Here is a 22,440-nt window from a genome sequence, read left to right on the forward strand (position 1 = left end):
GAAGTAACTAATATTAAATACTAACTAATGTTAAATATACAAGTTTGTTATGTACAACTGATGCTGTAAATATGTAAAGGCAAGTACTTTCCCTTTCTATCCATTGTTAAGCACCTACTGTTGCATATTAACCTTCAGTGCATGATCCCTAAACAATACTTTGTTGATACCAGCTCATAATACTGACAAGCAGCATAAGGCTACATTATGCCCTAATGAAGTCTGTGCATGTATGATCTGATAGCAATAAGGCTGAAAGGATACAAGCATAATACAGCTTCTAGACTTCCAATTACTTGTAGGATGACTGAAATGGAAAGAACCTTATTTAATTGGGAAAGCAAGGCGAATAGTTTGAGTTGGCCCTTGGAAATGAACATGATACAAATTACAGAGGCAAATACAAAATGTGTCCTTATTTAAGAGCCTGCTAAGGCTACACTGACTTTAAAAAAAATTAATAATCTGTTTTTAAATAGTCTGAAGAATACTCTGCTTTAAGCATCTTCTAGCTTCTTCTCCTTAATGAATCTTTGAATTTGTTTCCTGCAGCAGCTGACCTGAAATCAGTCAATTTATATAATTATGACTATTAAAAATTCAAGCAACAGTGACTAAGCTAATAGGACTAGAGACAAATAATGAAAAACAGGAAGACAACCATGACAAAGATTCTTCCCGTGTTCAGGTTGCTCTGTGCTTTGTTACTCCTACCACTGAGGTGGCCTACAGAGGCACCACAAGATGCAGGGAGGTTGGTGTGACTGTGCTCCTATTCCTCGCTCCATACAGCCGACCCTAGAGGATCCTCCGTACACAGCCCCCCTCTGGCTACTGCAGCAGTGCCTGGGCCTGCTGGCAGTGTAGGCTATTTTTAACTGGGACTTATAGGTAGGCATCACATGTGTGAGGCTCTGCTTTTCAGTACTGGCAAAGAATCTTGGATTGGCAAAGAATCTGTAATGGGAGACACAACCACAAAAGTGGAATGACAGTTAGCATTTTTGTGGTATTCTTCTGAATGCTGTACACATACCTAAGACAACATGGGTTCTTATTTGCTCTCTTGGAGTTTGTAATTAATTCAGCCTGTAACTATAGCATGCTAGGGAATGGGACAAAGACCTGCTTCCTGCTGAACCACCTTGTATTCTTTCTGTACATATTAAAACATTACTAAAACCAAGAATAGTATGATGGGAAAACTAAATAAATGAAATTAAACTATTGATAAAATAATTAAACAATTTTCTGAAGTTACTGGTAAATTAATGACAGTAGAACAAGACACTTCCTGAGAAGCTGTAGTGTGTTGAACTAGTCTTGTGCAGTTGTCTGAAGAGTCTCAAAAGATGACTCCAGAAAGTTAGCATTTTCCAGAGTGTTGGATAAACAAGTGCCAGATATAATTTTGATAGCATTAGAGTTGTAGCAACTAAATAGCTGACTCTCATTTACAATGAAATAGGACTACATAATTCCTTAGCCAGACTCTAGTGAATTTACCACAGTTGAAGGTTATACTTCAAGTCTTATTTAGTAAGATTGTATGGCACCTTAACTAAGAACTCTCAAGTTAAACATTTGAACTGTAACTTCATCAGTCTTTTGCAGCTGTTTGTAGAATTGTTAATAAACAGACACTGAGCATAAACTTTTATGATGATGGGCTGAGCTTATCAACCTAGTTTGGGCAACAGGTACTGAGTCCCTTTGAATTAAGATTTTCCTACTTAATAAAGTGTGGGTGGGTGGGGGGGGGGATGCTCAACTTGTCCTCCTGCTTCCATTAATGGGAGCCCAGGAGAAAGTTAATCCTGCATTCTTGACATGGAGATGTTCCAATTGGGATAATGCAATTCTAAAAATTCTTCCATCCCTCTTCAAAAAGATTCTCACTAGCCACCAGTACTGTCATATGAAGTAGCAGTTATAAATGAAGATGGGTGTTACTCTTCATACAAACCAGCTGACAAATTGGTTTTACATCCAGTTAATAATATTCACTTCTGTTAACAGGCAACTCTTCCATCCCTCCTCCCTATTTCCTGTTACTCCTTCCTGGTGGAAGGACTCTCTCTGGCCATAGTGAGACTGTTCCTGCTCCAGGAGCAGGCACTATATTTGCAGAGCAGTTAGTCAGCTGCTATACCAGTACAATGTCATGGCTACATTTATCCAGAGGAGGGTGCTTGGAAAAACCAGCTAATACAGTTGCCATGGGACCATGCAGAGAAACACACAGCAGAGACACCAAACAATGCGATCAGCTGCCAAGACCAGTCACTCAGGGCTGGCTCTGAAGGCCCTAAGCAGACGCCTTTGGTTCTGCTCAGGGCTCTTGTCGCCAGGCTCCAGGGCCAGGAGGTCCTATCAGTGCAGCAGCTGCGGAGGAAAAGCAGAGAGCTCCTGCCAGCCCATTAGGGTCTGTTATTCAGGCCCTGCCTCAAAATACCTGCCCCTGCCCATACACAATGTGTAGCTCCCCTTGCAGTTTAGTCTCCGTGCACAGGTGCAAAAGGACTTTACAGCCGTATAGATCAATAGCACACAGTTGTGAGGTGGCAAGAGATGGCACCTAAGAATGTGGAAGCATACAGCTTTTGGTGTACACTGAGTGCCTCTGTTATATGGGTGTAGACATTAGCTCCTAATATTCAGTAGCCCCCCCCTAAAAACAGGATTTACCTTATGAAGACGAGCGGCTTAGTATTGGCAGTACCCAGCCAAGCCCATGTTAGTGCTCCTGCAAGGAGATAGTTGGAACAGCAGGTGCCTTCGCAGGTGGGGCTAGTGTAATTGCACTGGCCTTCACACCAGCTCTGTCCTGTAAAGCAGACATTGGTACAGACATGATCTAAATACATACAAATACTTGGTATCTGCGGGGAGAAGCTCAAGTGCTTGTCAGAAGTGTAAGAGATGAAGTGTTCAAGCACAAGAGTCAATATAAAATACAATTTATTCATGTAATTTGGGCCACAAAGCTGTAGTCCTTTAGGAAAAAAAAATATATGGCATAAGCACTCATCATAATTGTAGGTTTTATTAAAGTGTGGGGTTTTTTTTCCCTTATATCCTTAAATACAAATATAAATTAATCATATAGAACTGTATCATAAGCATGTTAAAAAAAATAAAATCACTGAGGTTTTAATCTATATTTATAGTTTGTTCATCATTTTTATTCCATAGCAATGAGTTTTTGCTTTTCTTCATTATCTGAACTTTTGTTCTACCATTGTTCACAGGAGTGGCAGGTTTGAAAAAAGATGGGGGAAAATGGAGTTCAGGTGATATAATCTTGTCTATCAGTTCTAGTTCCCTTTTTCTTTTAAGCCGTATCCAGTTGAAAATTAAAGCTTTTTGTCAATAGATTATTGACTGTCAGTAGTTTCAGTCCTAAATCATCTAAACTAATTACTGTCCTGAAATATATAAAAGGCATGAAAGATTAAAACAGAAGGCCAATAATGCAGCTTCCTTTTTCATTTTCAGTGAAGGATTAAAACAGAGCTCTTCATTAAAAAAGTGCTTTTTAATGTCAATTACATGATTTCACTAGGTTCTAGTGAAGGTATTCTAATAATGGAGTTGCACAAGAATTAATACTGTTTTTTGTTGCCTGGAATTAAGTGGGAGGAAAAAAAAACACCCAACAAGCTGCAGATTGCAGGATGCTGTGAATGCCTTTTCCAGGTAACACTCTGTTATTCCAAGTCACGATTTAAATTCTGAAATTGTAATTTTAGATTATCTGTTTATATCTATCTGCTTTGTCTCCAAGATACCAGTCAGTAAAGAGTCCTGTAGACAATGCCCAATAACATATTTGGGAGAACAGTGCAGTGGATCCTATAATGAACTGTTATAGATAAAAGCTTCTACCAGAGGAAGATACTTCCTGACCTTTGTCAGTCATGAATGAATTGTTGCTCAGTTTATCAACTCTGCTTAATGTAAACAAGTAACTAGCCATGGCTAATCCTTATTTTTATTTTTTCCACCTTTGCAGAATATTTTTGCTCTTTTTAAAGGATAGTTATCAGTCTTGCCTTCCCCAAAATGAAAACAGGATATTATCCATAACCCTTTCAATAGAAGAGATTTAAATAACAGTGAAGATTAACTGTAGGAGTTTACATTGATTGAAATAAAGCATTTATTCATATTCAAAAATATTTGACACCTTTGATCAAAGCAGTGATGAGTGTAAGGGAAATGAGCCTTACCAGCTTCTGTTCCTCTTGATTGCGTTCCTTACTACAGTGAAGCTGCCTTTTCTATAAATACTTAATGGTTTTATCACAGGGGTACTGCTACACCAAGCTCTGGGCTCCATAGGGTCAGCGTGTAGGTGTGCTGGGGGAAGCCAGGCCTCCCCACAGCAGCACAGCTGAAGTAGACAGGCTATGAGAGTGGGAAGGGGGAGATCTGCAGCCACACTAACAGTATCTGTTGCAATCATCTGCAGACCAGAACATCAGGAGATACTTGAACCCTTCATAACATCATTCTTATTCATATAGCTTACCTAGAGAAGTAGCAGCTTCCAGAACACCAGAGCAGAGTCTTCCTTGATGGCTAGTTGATAGGACTGTGCAGTCTGACTGCAGGTAGTGGCAATTCCCCCGCTCACCAAAGATCTGACCTATTTTCAGGCTTTGTTTCCCTTAGCAGTGGGCTAAGATACCTCCCAGGATGCATTAGCCTATGCTTAGTTCCCTGCACATGGCCTGCTAGGCTTTGCTTGATCCAGAAGGCTACATACATTTAGGGTACCGCTGACCTCAGAATATTGTAGAGCACTTTGTAGCACAGAGGGGTACCGACATACACATACCTACCACAGAGTATTTGTTTAGGGAAAAAAAAACCTCTTTCAAAGTTAGTATTGAAGTAATTCAGCTAATTGGGGCTCCAGTGGTAACAAGCTTGTAATAAGCACCTTCCTTGGCCATTAGTTCGTCATGAGTGCCCTTTTCAATGATGACACCTTGCGACATGACAGCGATGATGTTGGAGTTCTGGATTGTGGACAAGCGATGGGCAATGACAATGCAGGTACGCCCTTCTCTGGCCTTATCCAGCGCTGCTTGCACAGTCTAAAGGCAACACACAAAGTATCAGATGAAAATGGGTAAATCAGCTTGTGACTCAGAGCTGGAGAAATCTGATTGTTTCAGATTAATTAACCACATCATGCAATACTTTTAAAAGTGACTGTGAAGCTAAATCAAACATTGTGTTAATGATCTGTTTTGCAGTGTCATGCGCTTAGTCTAACAGCAGTACAAGGAAAGAATAGATAAATATATACAGCAGTAGAATTTAAACTGTTGTATAGAAGGCCTCTATTCAGCTGACATGCTGAATGTAGGATGCTCAGCATGGATATGTTTTTAAATTCCCAGCATTTCTCTAATCTCTGATTATAACCAAACCAAGCAAATTCTTGTCTGAGTTCTTACGCCCATCACTGCTGTTTTACTGCATGTTCATGCTCTTCATTCACATGCTTGAACAAACTTTGGGTTTTTTGATGCATAGAAGCTGTATTTGTGAAACATTCCTACCACAAGCTTTGAAACCCAGGGAATTAGTATGCACAGTACCTAAAAAGTGCTGCCTCTGCATTGGCAGTCAAAGAGCAACTATAGCTGGCTATTATTTTTATAGCTGTTCTTCCTGGATTTTTCATAAAGATTATTAAAGTTATAGGTCTGAATTAAGAATGTGGAATAATGTTTAGGTCATATGGGTATGTCCTTGTAGGGCAGGGTGCCTCTATAGAACAGAAAAGGGCATTGCAAGCCATTGTATTAACATTCCCTTGTTTSTTTTCACTGCATATTTACCTTTTCACTTTCTGTGTCTAAGGCAGATGTAGCTTCATCCAGTAATAAAATCTTAGGATCTCGTATGATGGCCCTAGCTATAGCAATGCGTTGTTTCTGCCCACGAGACAGCTGGGATCCCTGAGCCCCAACATTAGTTTCATATTTCTGAAAAATATACAAAAGAAAGATTTTATTTAGATGTGAACAAACCTATCAGTACACAAACTGAAGGAACAGCAGGAGGAGAGACAAGAGTCCTGACCATGGTTGTATCCTCCTCAAAAAACCTGGCAAGGCAAAAATACTGTTTAAGAGTGATACTAATGTCTGTGGAGACATTTTTGAACCATGACTTGCAGTCCACATGACATGGTGGGTCTGGAAGAGAAATCTGATAGTAAAATGATGGCTAATTTGTCTAAGGCAAAAGTAGATTTGGGGGAAGAGGCTGAAAGTGACTGAAGAATTGTCTGGACAAGTGTTTTGTTTGGGCACCTAAACTGTATTTATACATTTTATGTTCTTATGTATGATTTAAATGCATTTAAATACTACTTAAATGCATGTAAGTCTCCAGCTTCAAATATTTTGGTCCAAGTATCATGTCCTAGTCACAAGGCAAATCTGCCATAGTTGAAAACAGGATTTATATTTCTTGACTCATTGTCACACTTTGACCACTAAACTGAGCTTTTTCTTCTTTCTTGTCCATTGCTTTGAAAAGCTTTCCTTTTCTCCTAGTTCAGAGTTGTAAACGTTTTCAGTTTTGTAAATATCTGCCTACTGTGTAAAAAAACCCTCCACTACCACCAAACCACACCCAAACTTTCATGAACACAACAAATGCTCATGACACCCCCTTTGCTCCTACTGTCATACCTGCAAAAATAAGGTACAAGGTATAAGCGTGTAGCTTCTTTAATTTGTCCCCACCCAGCTCCCACTGCAATGAATACTAAGCATCCTGCCCTTAGTCCCACAGCCAAGGCCCCAAGTGCACTTACCTCCGGCAGTGACATGACAAAGTCGTGCAGCTGAGCCTTCCGGGCTGCTTCTATCACTTTTTCCATTGTTATATCTTTGGCATTACTGCCATATTTAATATTATCAGCAATGCTGCAGTCAAACAACACGGGCTCCTGGGACACTGCTCCAATTTTTGATCTAAGAAACTCTACATTTACTTTCCTGGTGTCATGTCCATCTATTAACTACCATATTATAGAGAAAAATAGAGAATTTGAAACATCATTCCAGAACAATAGCCTGCAAAACCCAAATAATTCACAGTGAAACTAAATGATCCCTACAGTTTTAAATGTGGCCATATTACCAAAATGCAAACAAGACTGATTAAAGTTGAAGAACCTGCTCACATTTGGCTTCTTTGTACATGGCAAATGATTTTTTTTCTGGGTACATCTGTGATCCAGCCAAGCACTAAACCATTTGCTTAATCTTAAGCCCTAGTGAACTATTTAATTGCTTAAATGCAGACACGTGCYGTTTGGGATTTCTGGCTTAGTAATTGCCACACTTATTTTTTCTAAAGGAAAAGAAATCAAACTGGTTAAGTATTTATGTGGGGAAAAGATGCAAAAGCTGTTTAAGCTATCAGTAATTGAATAACTAGAAGATGAAGCTAGACAAGTTCAACCTGCAAAGAAGCCACATGTTGAAACTATTTATTTAGGCATGTTCTAGACTCTTTGTTGCTCAAGTTAGGCTTGATTTTTGCCTGTGCTCCCACTATGTCAACCGCACACTATGTGCTTCATACAGGAGCAAGGTGAGTGCCTACAGCCTACAAAATGCACGAGGTCACATCTGAGGATTGCAGTATTTATTCTCATCTTGCCTGAATGCATCTGAGATGACAGAAGAGTCTACATTTGTTTGAGAAGGAGCCAAAAACCCCAGCTGCACAGGTACATACCACCACGACTAGGCTGCACGGTAGGACACCTTCAGAAGAGCCCTTGTAATGTTGCTGAAAACAACAGTCCACAAAACGCATCCCCTTTGCTTACCACAGCTCCTTTCTCAGGGTCATAGAAACGCTCCAGAAGCTGGACACTGGTGCTCTTACCACATCCGCTACTTCCAACAAATGCCAGAGTCTGTCCAGGCTTCACAGCTACAGAGAGTCCTTTCAGGACCTGAATATCAGGCCGAGAAGGGTATGTGAATTTACAGTTAAGAAATTCAATGCTTCCCTTGAAATCATCCTGGGGAAAAAATGAGAAAAGCTACAGTGAGATCAAAACTGAGCTGTACAGTACAAAACAACTCTTCCTCAAATTCCATTCTTGCATCCGTTATTTAAAATGTGACATTAGTGATCGTGAAATTAGTCCAGAAAGAGCGATTTAAAAACTTATTGGCATGGTTGTCCCAGAGGTGAAGCCATTAGTCATAACATTGTTGCTCTACTTATACTTTCCCTTACTACACTGGCAATCTGCAACAATTGGAAATGGGATTGCCTTGTAAACTCGTAAATTATTTATTTTAGCACAGACACCACATAAGTCCAAATCTGATGATGGCGCAAAGAAATTCATACACAAAGGCTTTTTTGGTAAAAAATAACAATTGAATTTGCAATATGTGAATTAAGACAACATGTGAATTCAGATCAATTTTCCAATTTTCCCAGAATTATTTAAAAAAGCCTTTCAGAAAACCCTGAAAGGGGATTGAGATGTTTTATTTCATAGTTTGAAACAAAATATTTAGTGTGCTTAATTTGTAACAATATTTCAAGAATTCCTTTAATTTTGAAAAAGTCTAAAGGAAAAATAAATTATCTGAACTTTATGGTTTTGACTTTTCAATTCAACTCAATCCAAAATTGAGCGTTTTCATTTTGTCTGACTCAAAGATGATTCTCCTCCTGAACACCCTCAACTTTTTGATGTTAAACTGAAAAGTATCTACTATAAGCTAGCTGTGATCAGATTTATATGAGAGCTGTAGAATAGAAAGAAAAAGCATACTATTCTGTGAGTCATCCAAACTGGTCCTATTCCAATTTATAGGAGTGTTGTACTGAGAAATTCCTAATAGCTACACTTAACATTACTCTTTCTGTCTAGTACAGAGCTCACTGATTCCAAAAGAGCAGACACGTAACAAGTATACAGCCAGCATAATCTTCCAGTGATCCTCATTGATTTATAAATTGTTACTGCAGCTTCAGTGCTTGTATTGAGCTGAATGACATCTCAGATTGCTCATCTCCACTCTTACCCATTTTTCCCCTTTATCACTGTAAACACTGATTTTAGGAAGCCGATCAACCAACTGAAAAAAACGTGCAGCAGATGTTTTGGCTTTGGCATAGTTTGGAGTATAGGAAGAAGCTCTTCCCAAGGCAGTTCCACTGGTCACAATAGCAGAGATCACCCTGCGGGAAAGGGGAAACGTTCATCTTGGAAGGCTGCTGGGAAGTGACTGCTCCCCTGAGAGCGGCCCACGCTGCAGAGGAGCCTGTTTCCGGCTCCAGGCACGCTCTTACCTGAACACGAAGCTATAATGGAGTCCTTCAGTGTCAACTAGAAACCCTCCATATCTATAAGAGACAGAATTGGCTATAAACACTATACTCTGGGCAAAGCCATAGCAGATTCCATAAACATTTGCTTTTTTGATTGCAGCTTTGTAGGGTATTTCCAGGTGCTTCTCATATCTATCAATAAACATCTTCTCCTTTCCTATCCCAGCTACAGTCCTGATGTTAGTGAGGGCTTCACTGGAAATCTGGAGGAAAAAAAAACAATATATGGGTAAAACCTCTTAATTTTTACTTGGAAAAAAGCAGAGTACTCTCTTTCACAAATACACAGTTCTTTCACGAATGCCTGGCACTAATGCCATACATAAATTGTTTCAGATATAATACAGATTGTTCCAGATCTCAGCCAACCTAAAGAGACACTTTCCTGCAAGCAACACCTGCTAACATCCTCAACAGTAAAGCTCTGTCTGCTAGAGCAAGTTATTGCAAGCACACTCAGGAAAACAGGCACATTCTCTCACTTGTGACTTATTTTCATGCAGTGTGAATAAGTGGGACATCTACTCCTTGGTAACTGACAGCGTTCTCTATTTTGTGCATCCCTCTCAATACAGGACAATGATGTTCTAAAATAAACTCAAATATTTCCAAAATTCACTTCTCAATAGCAACAATCTCTAGCTGAATGGAATAATACATATTTTAATTTTGACAAATGGTACTTTTTTAAACAAATTTGTTTAGGGACACTTATTTCCTTGCTTGCATGTGCCTATTGTTTGAACATGTTTATTTCAATTATTTTGTGTGTTTTACTTATACCAATAATCAGGGAAAGAGATAGAAGGGATGCTATTCCCCACGTTCCTTTTGTAAATAAGAAGCACTTGAATTTACTATGCTTCCTCTCCTTCTCGCCCTCATTGTTTTTCTTGTTAATGTCCAAAAAAGCCTGATGAGATGAAACATATAAATGAAAGACGACATCTTGATTCCTCTAAGATCAATGACACAATTTCCAGGATTTTACCTTGTACGTAGACAAAGAGTAAATAAATGCCTGCCTATGCACATAGAAAAATGCAACACAGGAAACTGAATTCCCATGATCTTTCTCTGTGGTCTGGAAACCTCTCTGGAGCCTTAATTAATTGTAGGCTTTACATTAGGTTTTGTTCCTAGTCAGAATTTGGTTCTCCACCCCACAAACTGGCACTGCAGTTTCATCAATAGGAGTACCTTACCAGGTTTTTTTCTAGCCAAAATTAAGGATCGAATCTGTTGCATTATCATATAATTTGAAGGAGGGGATAAGTAGGTACTGAGAATTGTGGTGTTCAGCCTGTGCTTTTCTATGTTTAGCACGGCTGACGAACAACCATTGTGGAGACTCAGAAAAAGCCTTTTGCATTTGGGTGCAATGCTGGTGAATAAATTAGAAAATAACACCAGACTATCGCTCAGTGCCAAAACTGCTGAAGCTTTCAGTGCCCTTCTCATCCCAGTCTCTGGGTCATTCTAGTGACCACAGGCTGATGCCTTGACTCATTAGTGAAGCTTCTCTGTTGAAATCTCTATGTTAGTTGCAAGGTAGTATTTTGATTTATCACATTTTATAAATAATTAAACAGTTCTGAATGTGACTGACTGGTCAGGCCTTAGTTGTTCATTGACTTTCTGGAGTTGAAGATTGTTCTTAACAGTACTGCAGAGCGGTCCTTAAGGGTATTTGTTTGATTAGCGATACCAAAGTCAAGTAATGCTAATTCAAGTAATATCCTGTGTCCATTTTAAAAAAAATTTCTAGAAGTCTGCATGTATAGGCAGTCAAAATGTATATTGTGCATTTATTTCTTTACTTTAAGTTAAACTCTGTGTTTCCATTTGTTACATATTTTGTTTTTTAAATCACACCCAGAAGCAGGAGTTGAACATTTGCTTCTCTGAAAGAAGCTAAAACAGGGAGCAGCCTGGGCAAGCTGCAGCAGGGAATGGGAAAGAGACAGGCAGCAGCTACAGTGCTGAACAGAGCGGAGGACTCTACTCCATACACTTGCTGCACTGATTAGGTGCAGGAGGAGGCTAAAGATACTTGGCTGAGAGCTCAGATGAGTAGAGATGAGGCTCAGACAAAGCTGGGTAGAAGGTGAGATGGGTTAGAGACTTGGTGGGCAGGACTTTAATGTAGGAAGCAGGAGAAGGGTTGGAAGAGGAGCTCTGGAAGGGTCATTATGAGACGGGATAAAGGAGTAGCTGGGAGCTCGGGGAACGGGAAAAGCTCTGAGGCTTTGGGGAACCTTGCAAAGCATACTTTTTCTGACACTGGAAATATGGCAGCCTAAAGAGGGATAAAAGCTCAGATGTTACCCTGAGAGGGGAAATGACTGAGGCGGGCTTCATCGTGTTGCCTGTCTTCCAGATCCCCSGCGTTTCTGATGCAGCTCAGTTCCTGCACTGTTGTCCGAGGCATGTTCGCAGTTGCTCAGGTTCTGGCTCATGTGCCAGAACTTAGTGACCAGAATTATTGTCAACAGAGTTTGAGTGTTTCAAAGACAGCAAACCTGTCTGCTGCTCTTTCTGGTTAGGAACAAACTCGCTGAGGAAATGGCAATCCTTTTTCTTGGTCCCCATCTTTTTCTAGTCAGCTATATGACCGGAGCCTGCTCAGCCCATGCAAACTCTGTGTAGCTGCAGATCTGTTGACTCTCTCCATGGAAATCTATCCTCAGCCCTAAGAGAGGCAGTTCTCAGGGTCCCGCAGCCAAAGCAACACGGGACGGTGCTAATTGGGAAACTGGAGCAAGAGTAAGGGGAGGAGGAATTTAGTCAGGGGTCACTAAATACAGGGTGTGTTGCTCCCAAGGGAAGCGAATTCCTTCCTTGTCTCCCATGCTGGTTGTTTTAATACCTGCACACACCTGCTTTCTCCCAGCCACCAGGAAGGACATAGAAAGCATTATGAGAAAGTGTTACATCTCCTATACAAAATAACAAAAAGGCGAATGCTCATCTGTATGAAAAGTGAAGCTATACTAGCTGAGAAATTACAGTTGATAGAAATTTGACTGCTACAACACAACACAAAAATAAATACAGTTATGCTTGTGATCTAGCAGCACAAATTGATAGGGAAGCTGCTAAACGATAGGATTTACTGAAGAAACAATTCTCTCTCTCCTCTCTAAAATCAACAAACTTGTTATTCATCACTGAAGTCTTAGGTGTGATGATTTCTGCATGAACTGGTGCCCCTGCTCTCTGAGAACAGCAGAATCACAGGGAGCCACCAAATGGGCATTTAAACAAAACCCGACAGCAGTGCAACTGAATGAGCAGAGATCTGTGCAGAGCATTTAGGTCCAACGCCTTTTGAAAAGCAAGTCACAGTCCAAGCAGTAAGTATTTTTACAGCTAGGGAATTCCCATGGCTTTACAAGCTGAAATATTACAACTTATTTGCAAAATGTTGCCAGTTCTGTTACATTTGAATTATTGATGGTCCCAAATTCCTGACTTTCAGCTCCCTGTAGCTGCGAATATAAATTACTTTTAAAATAATGTTACCCGTCCAGTAGCTTCCAGAGCTTTCTTGTCCTGAGAGGCAAATCCTGTCAGCATTTTGGCCTGCACAGTTCCAGATAATGCCAAAAATGGCAGGAAACACATTATAACTAAACTCAGTTTCCAGCTGAAGTAGAAAGCAATAATGATGGCCACTCCAATGTTGGTAAAAGAACTGACAATCATTCCTATCTGGGATCCAGTCGCCTTCAAAGAAAAGAAAAGGAAATAATTGACTTGTACTCCAATAGCAATTTCAATAATCTTTAAAAAAAATTTTCCTATAAAACTTAGGAAAACTCTAAATGTCATTAAAATACCATAAGGCACCAATGGCTGTTGACATCACTGGAATTTAGCCAGTTTAGATACACTGTTTCCCATTAATTGTATCAAGAGAAGGAATGCAAGTCTCCGATATTATTTTGACCTACCAAACTTTCCAAGGAGAACTGAAGAAAATTGTTCCTAATGATACTAACAAAGACAATCTAACTATTTAAATAAGTTCCCTTGGTTCCTTGAGGAATTCCTTCTGAATACTTTGTTTAGCCCATATATTTATCTWCCTTGATTTAAAGAATAAATACAACCCTTTTGTAACTTAACTATTAACACAACAAAGTCTCAGCAGTGCTAAAATCAGCAAGAAACATTAGCGAGAAATAGTGAATTAAAGTCGCTGTCTGTTAGGGATAAATTTTAAATACACCTTTGACATCATCTTTATTGTCAGTCATTCATCTTTCCCTCATGTACTTCAAGAACAGTATTCTTTGTAACAAATTTGACTTATTCGCTCAGAAGTTCACTTTTTCAGTAAACAGCAGCACTAAATAGGAACTAAGCTGCTGTGAGTTAGAAGAAATACACATTTCGTATTCCCAATCATTTTCAGTCAAATTCACACACAGCATTTGAAATTCCAGCACAAAATGCTCATCATCCCCTTCCCCTCTGAACTGGAGCAGCAGGGCAAAGTGGCCCAGGACCGCCTCTGGCCTGCCCACGGTGGCAGGTGGGYCCCCCAGGCGTACAGAGGCCAGCGTAAGGAGCAGCCATAGGGTCTGCTCGTACCGTATGGATCCTGCAGCTGTAAAAGCCCAAGAGCCTACTTCTCACTCCAAGCGCAGTTGAAGACATTTTCAAATGCCGGGCACTGCCTACATCTTCTCACCTTCAGCTCCCTCTGCAACTGCAGCAGCTAGCTGAGCGCTGCGTCAGGCTGTGAACAGTGGAGGAGGTGCTGCTCAAGCAGCCCTTCCTTCCTCCAGGGCTGTGGGCCGAGCGGCCGTGCCTCTGCGCACGACACTTGCTTAGAACACAGATGTCCCGCAGGGGACTATTACATTGTTCAGTCAGTGTTTTACGGGTTTGTTTAATTCAATTAAAAAGTGCTCTGGGGCTGCAAGGGCTATAAGAGGAGCTTTGCAGCTGGTTTCAGATTCTCAGATTCTTTGGAAACAGCTGATGACAGGACCTTTGGGAACTTCTCTCATTTTTCTTTTAAATTCTTAAAACCTCTAGAATTAATAATTAAAAAACTCCTCACTATCATCAGTGAAGCTGAAGCAGGACAATTACTAGCAACAAAGAAATCTGTATATTTCTTTCTTTCTTTCTAGAAAATTACTTGTGTTGGAGCCAAGTAAAACGGCATCTTGACTCACTTTTACCAGTGCCTCAACACAAATAAGTAATACGTTTATAACTCAGTATGATTTAACCTTCATCTGCTAAGGAACACACTAGATGGGGTTAGTGGTTCCCCTTCCCAGACAGCAACTCACACTAACTGTATGGATCTCTGGCTGGTGCACTCTGTGTTAGTGTAAATTGTTTTAAAGTGGACTGTCAGTTTAAATTGAAACTGTCACATACAATAAGCACAATATCATGCTGAAAACTTGAAAACATGATTAGTGATGAATAAAGCTGAACACTAGTCTGACATGTTTTTGAAATAAATATTAAGCATTGTGGCAAAAAGCTAAAAAATGCGTTTTCAGAAAAAAGAAATTAAAAACTTTGCACTGAATGCTCCTCCTGGTTCCATTGCTGGTTCATATTAATTTTATTAATTTTTGTGTTCTTGTTCTGGTAATACAGGCACAAATAATGGGGAGTACATTGTGATACTATTTTTGCTTTTAGGTAAATACAGTGAAAATAATTTCAAGCTGACAGTCTAAGACAAACAGAAATAGCTTGATTGACTGATGAAGGCTGGATCTATCCTGACATTGCTGTTTGCATACTAGCCAATTTTGGGGACAATGTGCTAAAACAGGCCTTCAATCAGTGCTTATAGTAAAGCAATTCTTAACATATCATGTCTTACCCCTTGGACCTGTGATGCATCTGTTGCAAGTCTTGTAGTCAAAGCACCAGGGCTGTTCCTCTGGTCATCAAACCAACCAATCTCTTGCCCTAGCATAGCCTGGAAACCGATTTTCCTTAGCCGTCTTGTAAGCAGCTCACCAGACTTGGCAAAAGTGTATCCCTGGAGTGCATAAGAATAAATACAATTATTGTTCAGAAAGCTATACACACAGAGTGAAAGAGATGAGAAACAAAATTTACCTATATTGAACTGCTATTACCTGTAGAAATTGCGTCAGAAATGATACAAGTCCAACTAAGACAAAGAGCAAGCAGACACCATTGATCTGTCTTCTTTGTTCTTCTTCATCAAGAACGGAGAAGGTCTTTGGGAAAAAATGGGTGGCGTAGTATTAGAAGTGTGTGAACAGGGGAAACAGAACTTACAAGTTAGGTGAGCACCTGCAACGGGACATGACAGAATTTGGTTCCATGCACTTAACCTGTGGGTAGCCTTTCCAGGAATTCACAAACTCCAAAGTTCTTCATATAGTTATTGCGGTGGTAGTTTCCCAAGATCATGATTCACAACAGGCAGTGGGATGGACAGGAAGAAATACAGGCCAACAAATGGGAAGCACCAAAGAAAAGACTGTATCTGAAATCCCGCCTCTCTCCCAGTCACTGCCACTAAGTGCAGCCTGCAATGAGGCATCAGTGTGAGGCTGGGATTCCCGTTCTGCAACACCATTCTGGCCTGCAGCRTTTAAGTCACTGCTTTGGACACACACACCCCAGATTCACCCCAGATTTTCCTAAACTAAGTCTGGGCAGAACATAATGCTTTTTACTCCTGTTAAAAAACAGGTTTATTACACTTGGTGTCTGCACATACTACTATTATTTGCTGCCCATGCCTAGTTATAGTTAATCAATCATCCCTCCATTGTAAACAAGATCCAGTCTTATAACCAGAGAATAGCAATAAAATAAATCGCATGGAGACAAAGCAACAGTGCAGCAGATCCCTTAACTCCTTCCTAATCTATGACAATTGCTACCTCATTAGGCTACACAAAATGAAGTACTTGTACATGAATACACCATAGGATGACTCTCCTCACACAGCTCTAATTGATGCTGTTTTAATTGCTATAGGTAGGCTTCAAGTGCAACCCACTGTCCTCTGCTGAAGCAGTGTGGATAGGAGCTATTCACTTCCTGCTGGATACTTGAGAAAAAGCATCATTAGTGCTTAAAGCAGAGCCCCCCTCCACCCTCCCCCCAGTCTTCATGGCATTTTCCTTTTATCTCTCATTCTTTATAACTGATCTTTTTCACCAGCTGGCAGTGTTATTGGCTGATAATGAAGTAATGGTCCAAATCTAAGTAGCCATCCTTTAGCAATTACTTCCACTCACAGCAATTGAAATGTAGGTCAGTTAACCTACCTGAAATTGTTAAACTTTTTTTTACTACTCACAGGTATAAGCCACAGCTCATGTCTGTACTTCTCCACTAATCTGTTATCTTTAAGGTGTAGTTAAAAATAACTTGAGCATTTGACCTTTACTTAGATCAAAAACATCCTAAATTCATTCAGGTAAGTATCTGACAATAGAAAAAGAAGATGGAATTTTCATTACACCTGCTATATATAAAAATTCCACAAAAATAAACTTAAGTCCTAATCTTAAAAGGACAACCCAAGTTACTTACAGTTCAAAGTCATCTCTACATTAAGGTAACTGGGAGGAATTAGAGCATGAACTTGAGAAAGAGAAATAGCTATTCTCTACTGGAAATTCTACTTCAAAGTATTTTCAACTTTGTATATCAGTACCCTGGCAACAAAATAAATCCTGCAAAGTCCAAAATGATAATATTGAAACAGCATTTAGTGTTTCAAGCTAAGGTCTGCTCCAAATCCATGATCAGTGTCAGTAGTAAGGCATATGACTTTTCAGACTAATCTTTTCTGTTTAAAGAAAATTACCCATATGTTTTGAGGAAAATCTCTTATTTTACTCCATCATAACAAGAACATAACATATAATGGTCTGCTGCTGTTCCTATCCCCTTAATGAAATCCATTGCACCTCCAGTAATTCACATTTGATCCTGAACTGAACTGGCTATGAACAGCTTTCATCTTTGTAACTTATGTAACCAGAGAAAGATAAACTTAAGATTTTTTTTTCGAAGCATTCCAGGTTAAATACTTGGACTGAATGAGACACAAGAAGGTGAACTCGGTGTCATGAGGACTGTGTGCTACAAGGATTCTGTATTTGAGAATTGCTGGAATGGCATTTTCTCTGTCATCATGGTACACAATATCTAGACATGAATGGGAAAAAGCATGACATAGTAACGATCTTGTCATGCATATAGCTAGCCTAAAACATAACCATGGGAATAACTACTCATCATGCACTAGATGTTAATTACAGTACTATGGTACTCCTTCATACGAATAAACATCAACAAAAATCTCTGCTGAAGTGAATAGAAATTTTAATGAATAAGKCTAATAAACAATGTGATAAATGCTCTGTGTGATGGATCATAATAAATACAAAGCTGTGAACTAGGATGAAAAACACCTGTACTCTCCAGAGGTGCAGATGGCTTTCTGCAAGCAATCTGTGCGTTCTCTCTGCATAGTTGGAATGATCCCACACATTCATTGAACTCAACATTTTTTTTTTCCCTACTGTGAAATTTCCTCTCTAATTAAATACAGAAATATCAAATCAATACCAGACCGAACACTGAAGAGAGAGGCAAAGATAAGCAAAGGAAGACACCTGTCCTAGGACCCTAGGGGGAATCCCAGTAAGTATTTTTGCTCGTTATAAACAGACTTGAGTTCATTGCTTCTGCATGGCTAGATGGTAGGTGAGATTAAGTAGGAGTCTTCATTTCAAGAAAGTAAAGGACAGCACTATTCCTGGTTTTAGGGAGGTTGGAACTGGGGTGCTCATGAAAGAGAAGGGTGCAGTGAATCTTCCCTTCTCTAATATTCTGCCTGTATCACCCACATTCAAGGTGGCGCCACTGCTTTTTGTTATGCAAGAAAGATGCTGTGAAAAGCCCCCTGCAGTGGCCAGGCTCTCTGCTGCTCCTAGATAAAGGCTGGGAGAACTCCAGTGTCTGCGAGACACCCAGGAGATTTCTGGTGAAGCCAGTTATCAGTCAGTATGGGACTCTTATTGCAAGCCCTAGATTCAGGAAAGCACGCCAGCTCAAGACAAGCAATGGGATGAAGTACATGCTTACACTCACTCTGAACAGAGGGCAAGAGTGCTTTGTTGGATTAGGACCACAGTGCAGGTCTCCTCATCACTGTCCTAAAGAAGCAAAAGTGGATAACAGTGGTTGGGAAGAGATGTCTATATTGCAAGCAGAGGACCTTTTCCCTTGAAAATTTGTCCTGTAAAACTTAACTAGCTGGTTCTGTGGTTATCCTAACATGCTCAGCTATATTCTTGAACTATGATCTTAATTATAAAAAATAACACTGGTTACATTAGCACGTAGCATGGACAACAGCATCAGGTCAATAAAAAGGAAGAGCTGGTGCTATATGATCCAGATTATACAAATTTCAGCAGTTTTACTTTGGACGATCTTTAATCTGGGGTCATGGTCTACTCGCCCAGTAGTGGTTGGAGCACATCTTCCAGTTCAGTTTCACTGGAAAAGGATCCATTCCCTGTGCTCTGAGACTACTCCGCCCTGGGAACCAAAGTATAGTAAGAAGGAAAAACTGAGAAATTCATTCCAAAGATGCACTTCTGATCTGAACTAAACCGCTAAAACATACCCAATATTGTCCAGTACTTTGTTTATTTTTTGGGTCTAACTTCTGAGAACCCTGAAGCCAGACTTTGCTAAACTTTTTTCATTCCATAACTGTGGGTTTTTTTCTCCTCACTTCCTCAACTGTATTGCTCCCAGAGCACAAGCCCACACATCTGTCACTACGTCACTGAAGATATTCAAACAACACTTGGAAGGCAGATGCATGTTCCATTTGCCTGCCTTGGCACCAGGCAGAACAAAAATTGCTTAAAGTTATGGATAATAAAACACAGATGTTGAATTTCGCTCATGTTTGTTGTGGCCTCGTTTTACTTTGCAAACTCTCTCCCCTCCCATAGACCCAGACCTTCAAGAGAGGGAATTTGTCCTTGGCAATGAAGGCATTCAATATCTTGCAGGATGACTTCAGGCCCAGAACTTTCAATGTTTGGCAAACCTAACTCTCAGAGGGGATCAAAGGTTACAGCCATTACAGAATAGACACAGCAGTGCCTCATCTGCTATCTAGTGAAAGCCATAGTCATTAGCTTGAGGTCTAGTCACTCAAAAAGTGTTCAGAGATGGTAGAGGTAAAGGCTAAAAGGCTGAGCACATTGTCCAGGAGCCACAAAGTGGATCAACAGGGACTGTAATGTCTCTTGATCTGCCTGTCCCTGGATTTTAGATAGCAAACATCAAGCTGCAGATAAATGTGATTCATAGTCCTGAATAACTTCCTAGAGAGAAATGTCTGAGCCTTTATTTAAAACAAAACAAACACAAAAAAACATCAACAGCATGAGGTCAATCTTTTATTTAATAGATTGCAGGCACTGTTACTAGGAACATTTTCTCAGCCCTTTTCTAACCTAATCTCAGATGCTACATCATGCATTCACTCTTTCCTGCCTGAAAGGATTTCAAGCTCCGCTTTGTAGAAGAGTGCCTACCTTTTAGGCTATGCATTCTTTGCGCACGTACATACCTAACCTGACCTAAACAATTCAGTGGGGATCACAACACAAGTTTTATGCTGTCTCAAGTGGTACCCAAACTGCAAAACTATAGTGTCATTCCCAGTTTCTTCCCAGTGTATATGTCATTATTTTACCCAATAAAAAACAGGTTCAACAGAGAGTAGAGGAAATCCTACTGATTCTTGAAAATTAGGATACTATCCTAGGCATTAATTAGAGTAGTGCTGAATTTGTTCAGGCAGCCCTCCAGTCTCCCACTAACTTGGCCAATGTTTTCACCAAAAGCTACTTTGCAAAATGGGGAAGTATCCCCTCTTTCTGTTTTGGCAGGCTTTTGAAGGAAAACCAGCCACAGCTAACCTCTTGAAAATTTTCAAGTAATGCTGTGGATTTTGATGGTAACACATCCTTCAATGAACACCAAGGCTTAAAATACATTCCTATTTCCTGTTCGTCTTCCAGGCTTGTTTGACACAGGTCTAGTTTCTGCTGACAGCTGTGAATCCTGTTACAATGGTCTACCTCTCCCAAGGTGTTTTGTTGAGAGCAGGCAGCAGAACTGCATGTTCCAATAGTTCAATAAACAAAGAGTTCAGTAGTTTTTGGATCTGATCCAAAGCTTTCTCAAAGGCCTGGCCAAGTCTGTAGAATAAAGTCTGCTGGGAGGGACCTCTGCACATCTCCCTCCTTGCTGTACCTGGGTCTGAGGTACATCTTGCCTCATCTAAAATAAACAGYGTAGGCACATACTGAAACCCACTCCCAACAGTTCCTGGAAAGTGAATGAGAGGGAGAATGAAGCACACATGATAAACACTAATGATTCTACCCCCTTAAGGAAGTCGAATGATACTGCGATGACAGTGATTTAAGTAACTATACTGAACAACTGCTTATAGGCAAGAACATAAAGCTCATTTACTAGACAAGGTTAAAAGACTTGTGCAAAACATATCAAGTTCTGCCTCACAGGATCCTTCGCTCCCATTTGCTTAGGAGCAAAAATACACTTTAAAATATTAGTGTAACATACCCCAAGAATCTGACTGAATAACAAAGCATAGAGTGGACTGACTGCTCCATTCACAGCTGCTCCCAGAGATCCAAGCACCATGTATGGCCATTCTGAAGCATTGTATTTCAAAATCCTGACAAATGGTACAGGCTTGACATCATCTTCATCCACAGCAACAGATTCCTAAAAAATAGATTGCATTTATGCGGGGTGGGGGGAGGAAGCATTCTCTGAATGATGTTTTCCCATTGACAGCGAGGTAAAATAATGAGCATAGGTACTCTGTTAAATGACTGCCTCTAGTATCAAAACAACTAGTCTGGCTTTGTATMGGAAGGAACCATGATGGGTCTTGCCTCCTGTCTTGAACTCTTTTGTAGGATTAGGGAGTCACAAGAGTGTTACATAAATCATTACCTCTATTGTCCCAGGAGAAAAAGAGAGACAGTTATAGCTTGTGCAGCTCTACTGATTCCAAATGAAGAGATTAATTATGACCTGCTTAAGACTTTCAGCTACTGAAACTCAGGCTGTTGCCTTTCTGCTACTTCCAGACGAGGTGCAATGCAATACCCACTACAAAAATTTAAACTCCTTCCTCACAAGGGGACTTTTTATGTCACTCATGGCATGCTTAAGTATTATTTTAGAACAGTGTGGGTGAAGGCACTGATCAGACTTTGTATCAAATAGGCACTAAGTATAATTAGAACAAAGACGACCTGAGAGTGATACCTAGAGCCAAGCTTTATACATGCTAATTACGCCTCCCTTACGTGAAGCATCCTCAGTCTATATGCACAATTCCCATAATTACTTCCAGTAAGTGCAGAGTATTCATCATCAAATTATAACTTATCCTGCAGTTTGATTTTGTGCAGAATTTTTGTAGCACACAGTGCGCTGAGCCCTGTTCATCTTCCTCAGTTCATACAGCTCGAAATGCCCAGACAAGACCGACCCTGTGAACACCTATCTGCTGGAAATGTGCAAGGATAAAGGGATGGAAACATTCTCCTTTTTCTTTTCCTTCTGAGCTAGTGCCATAGTGACAGTCCTAAAGCCTTCTATTTATCCACAGAATAGGCTTAGCAAGAACAAGAGCGGTGACTTCTGACAGCCGCTTTCTGCACTGAATAGCTATAGCTTGGCAAATTGGTGCAGGTAGCTTCATAAGCACTTTAGAAATCAATCCACTGTGCATATTCCTAAAGAATTGGTTCTATTCTGCATCATTTTAAGGCATGCTGTCTTTATTTTCTATATTGCTTGATTGCACAAGGACACTGATACAAAGTCTGTTGAAATCAATGAAAGGACTCTGGCTCAGGTTGCAGCGATGTTCTCTCTTTACTCATACCTCTCCAGATGATTTTGAGAGAGTGAAGTGAATTTACT

General features: G+C 40.1%; 1 protein-coding gene across 4 annotated transcripts in view; it reads right to left on the reverse strand.

Annotated features, from left to right (window-relative positions):
• Nucleotides 1-4,144: 4,144 nt before the first annotated feature.
• The window catches only part of ABCB11 (ATP binding cassette subfamily B member 11), a 47,377-nt gene continuing 29,081 nt past the window's right edge, over nt 4,145-22,440 (reverse strand). For all 4 annotated transcript variants that reach the window (XM_026084536.1, XM_026084535.1, XM_026084538.1 and 1 more), the window contains 10 exons: nt 21,061-21,225; nt 15,525-15,629; nt 15,263-15,424; nt 12,925-13,128; nt 9,361-9,602; nt 9,093-9,249; nt 7,871-8,068; nt 6,845-7,051; nt 5,859-6,005; nt 4,145-5,105 (listed from right to left, as the gene is read on the reverse strand). In XM_026084536.1, the coding sequence (XP_025940321.1) occupies nt 4,905-5,105; nt 5,859-6,005; nt 6,845-7,051; nt 7,871-8,068; nt 9,093-9,249; nt 9,361-9,602; nt 12,925-13,128; nt 15,263-15,424; nt 15,525-15,629; nt 21,061-21,225 (1,788 nt within the window). In that variant the 3' untranslated portion in view covers nt 4,145-4,904. The remainder of the gene's footprint in view (nt 5,106-5,858; nt 6,006-6,844; nt 7,052-7,870; nt 8,069-9,092; nt 9,250-9,360; nt 9,603-12,924; nt 13,129-15,262; nt 15,425-15,524; nt 15,630-21,060; nt 21,226-22,440) is intronic.

The sequence above is a fragment of the Apteryx rowi genome, unplaced genomic scaffold, assembly GCF_003343035.1.
Source record: "Apteryx rowi isolate R43461 unplaced genomic scaffold, aptRow1 scaffold_645, whole genome shotgun sequence".
Classification (NCBI taxonomy): Eukaryota; Metazoa; Chordata; class Aves; order Apterygiformes; family Apterygidae; genus Apteryx; species Apteryx rowi.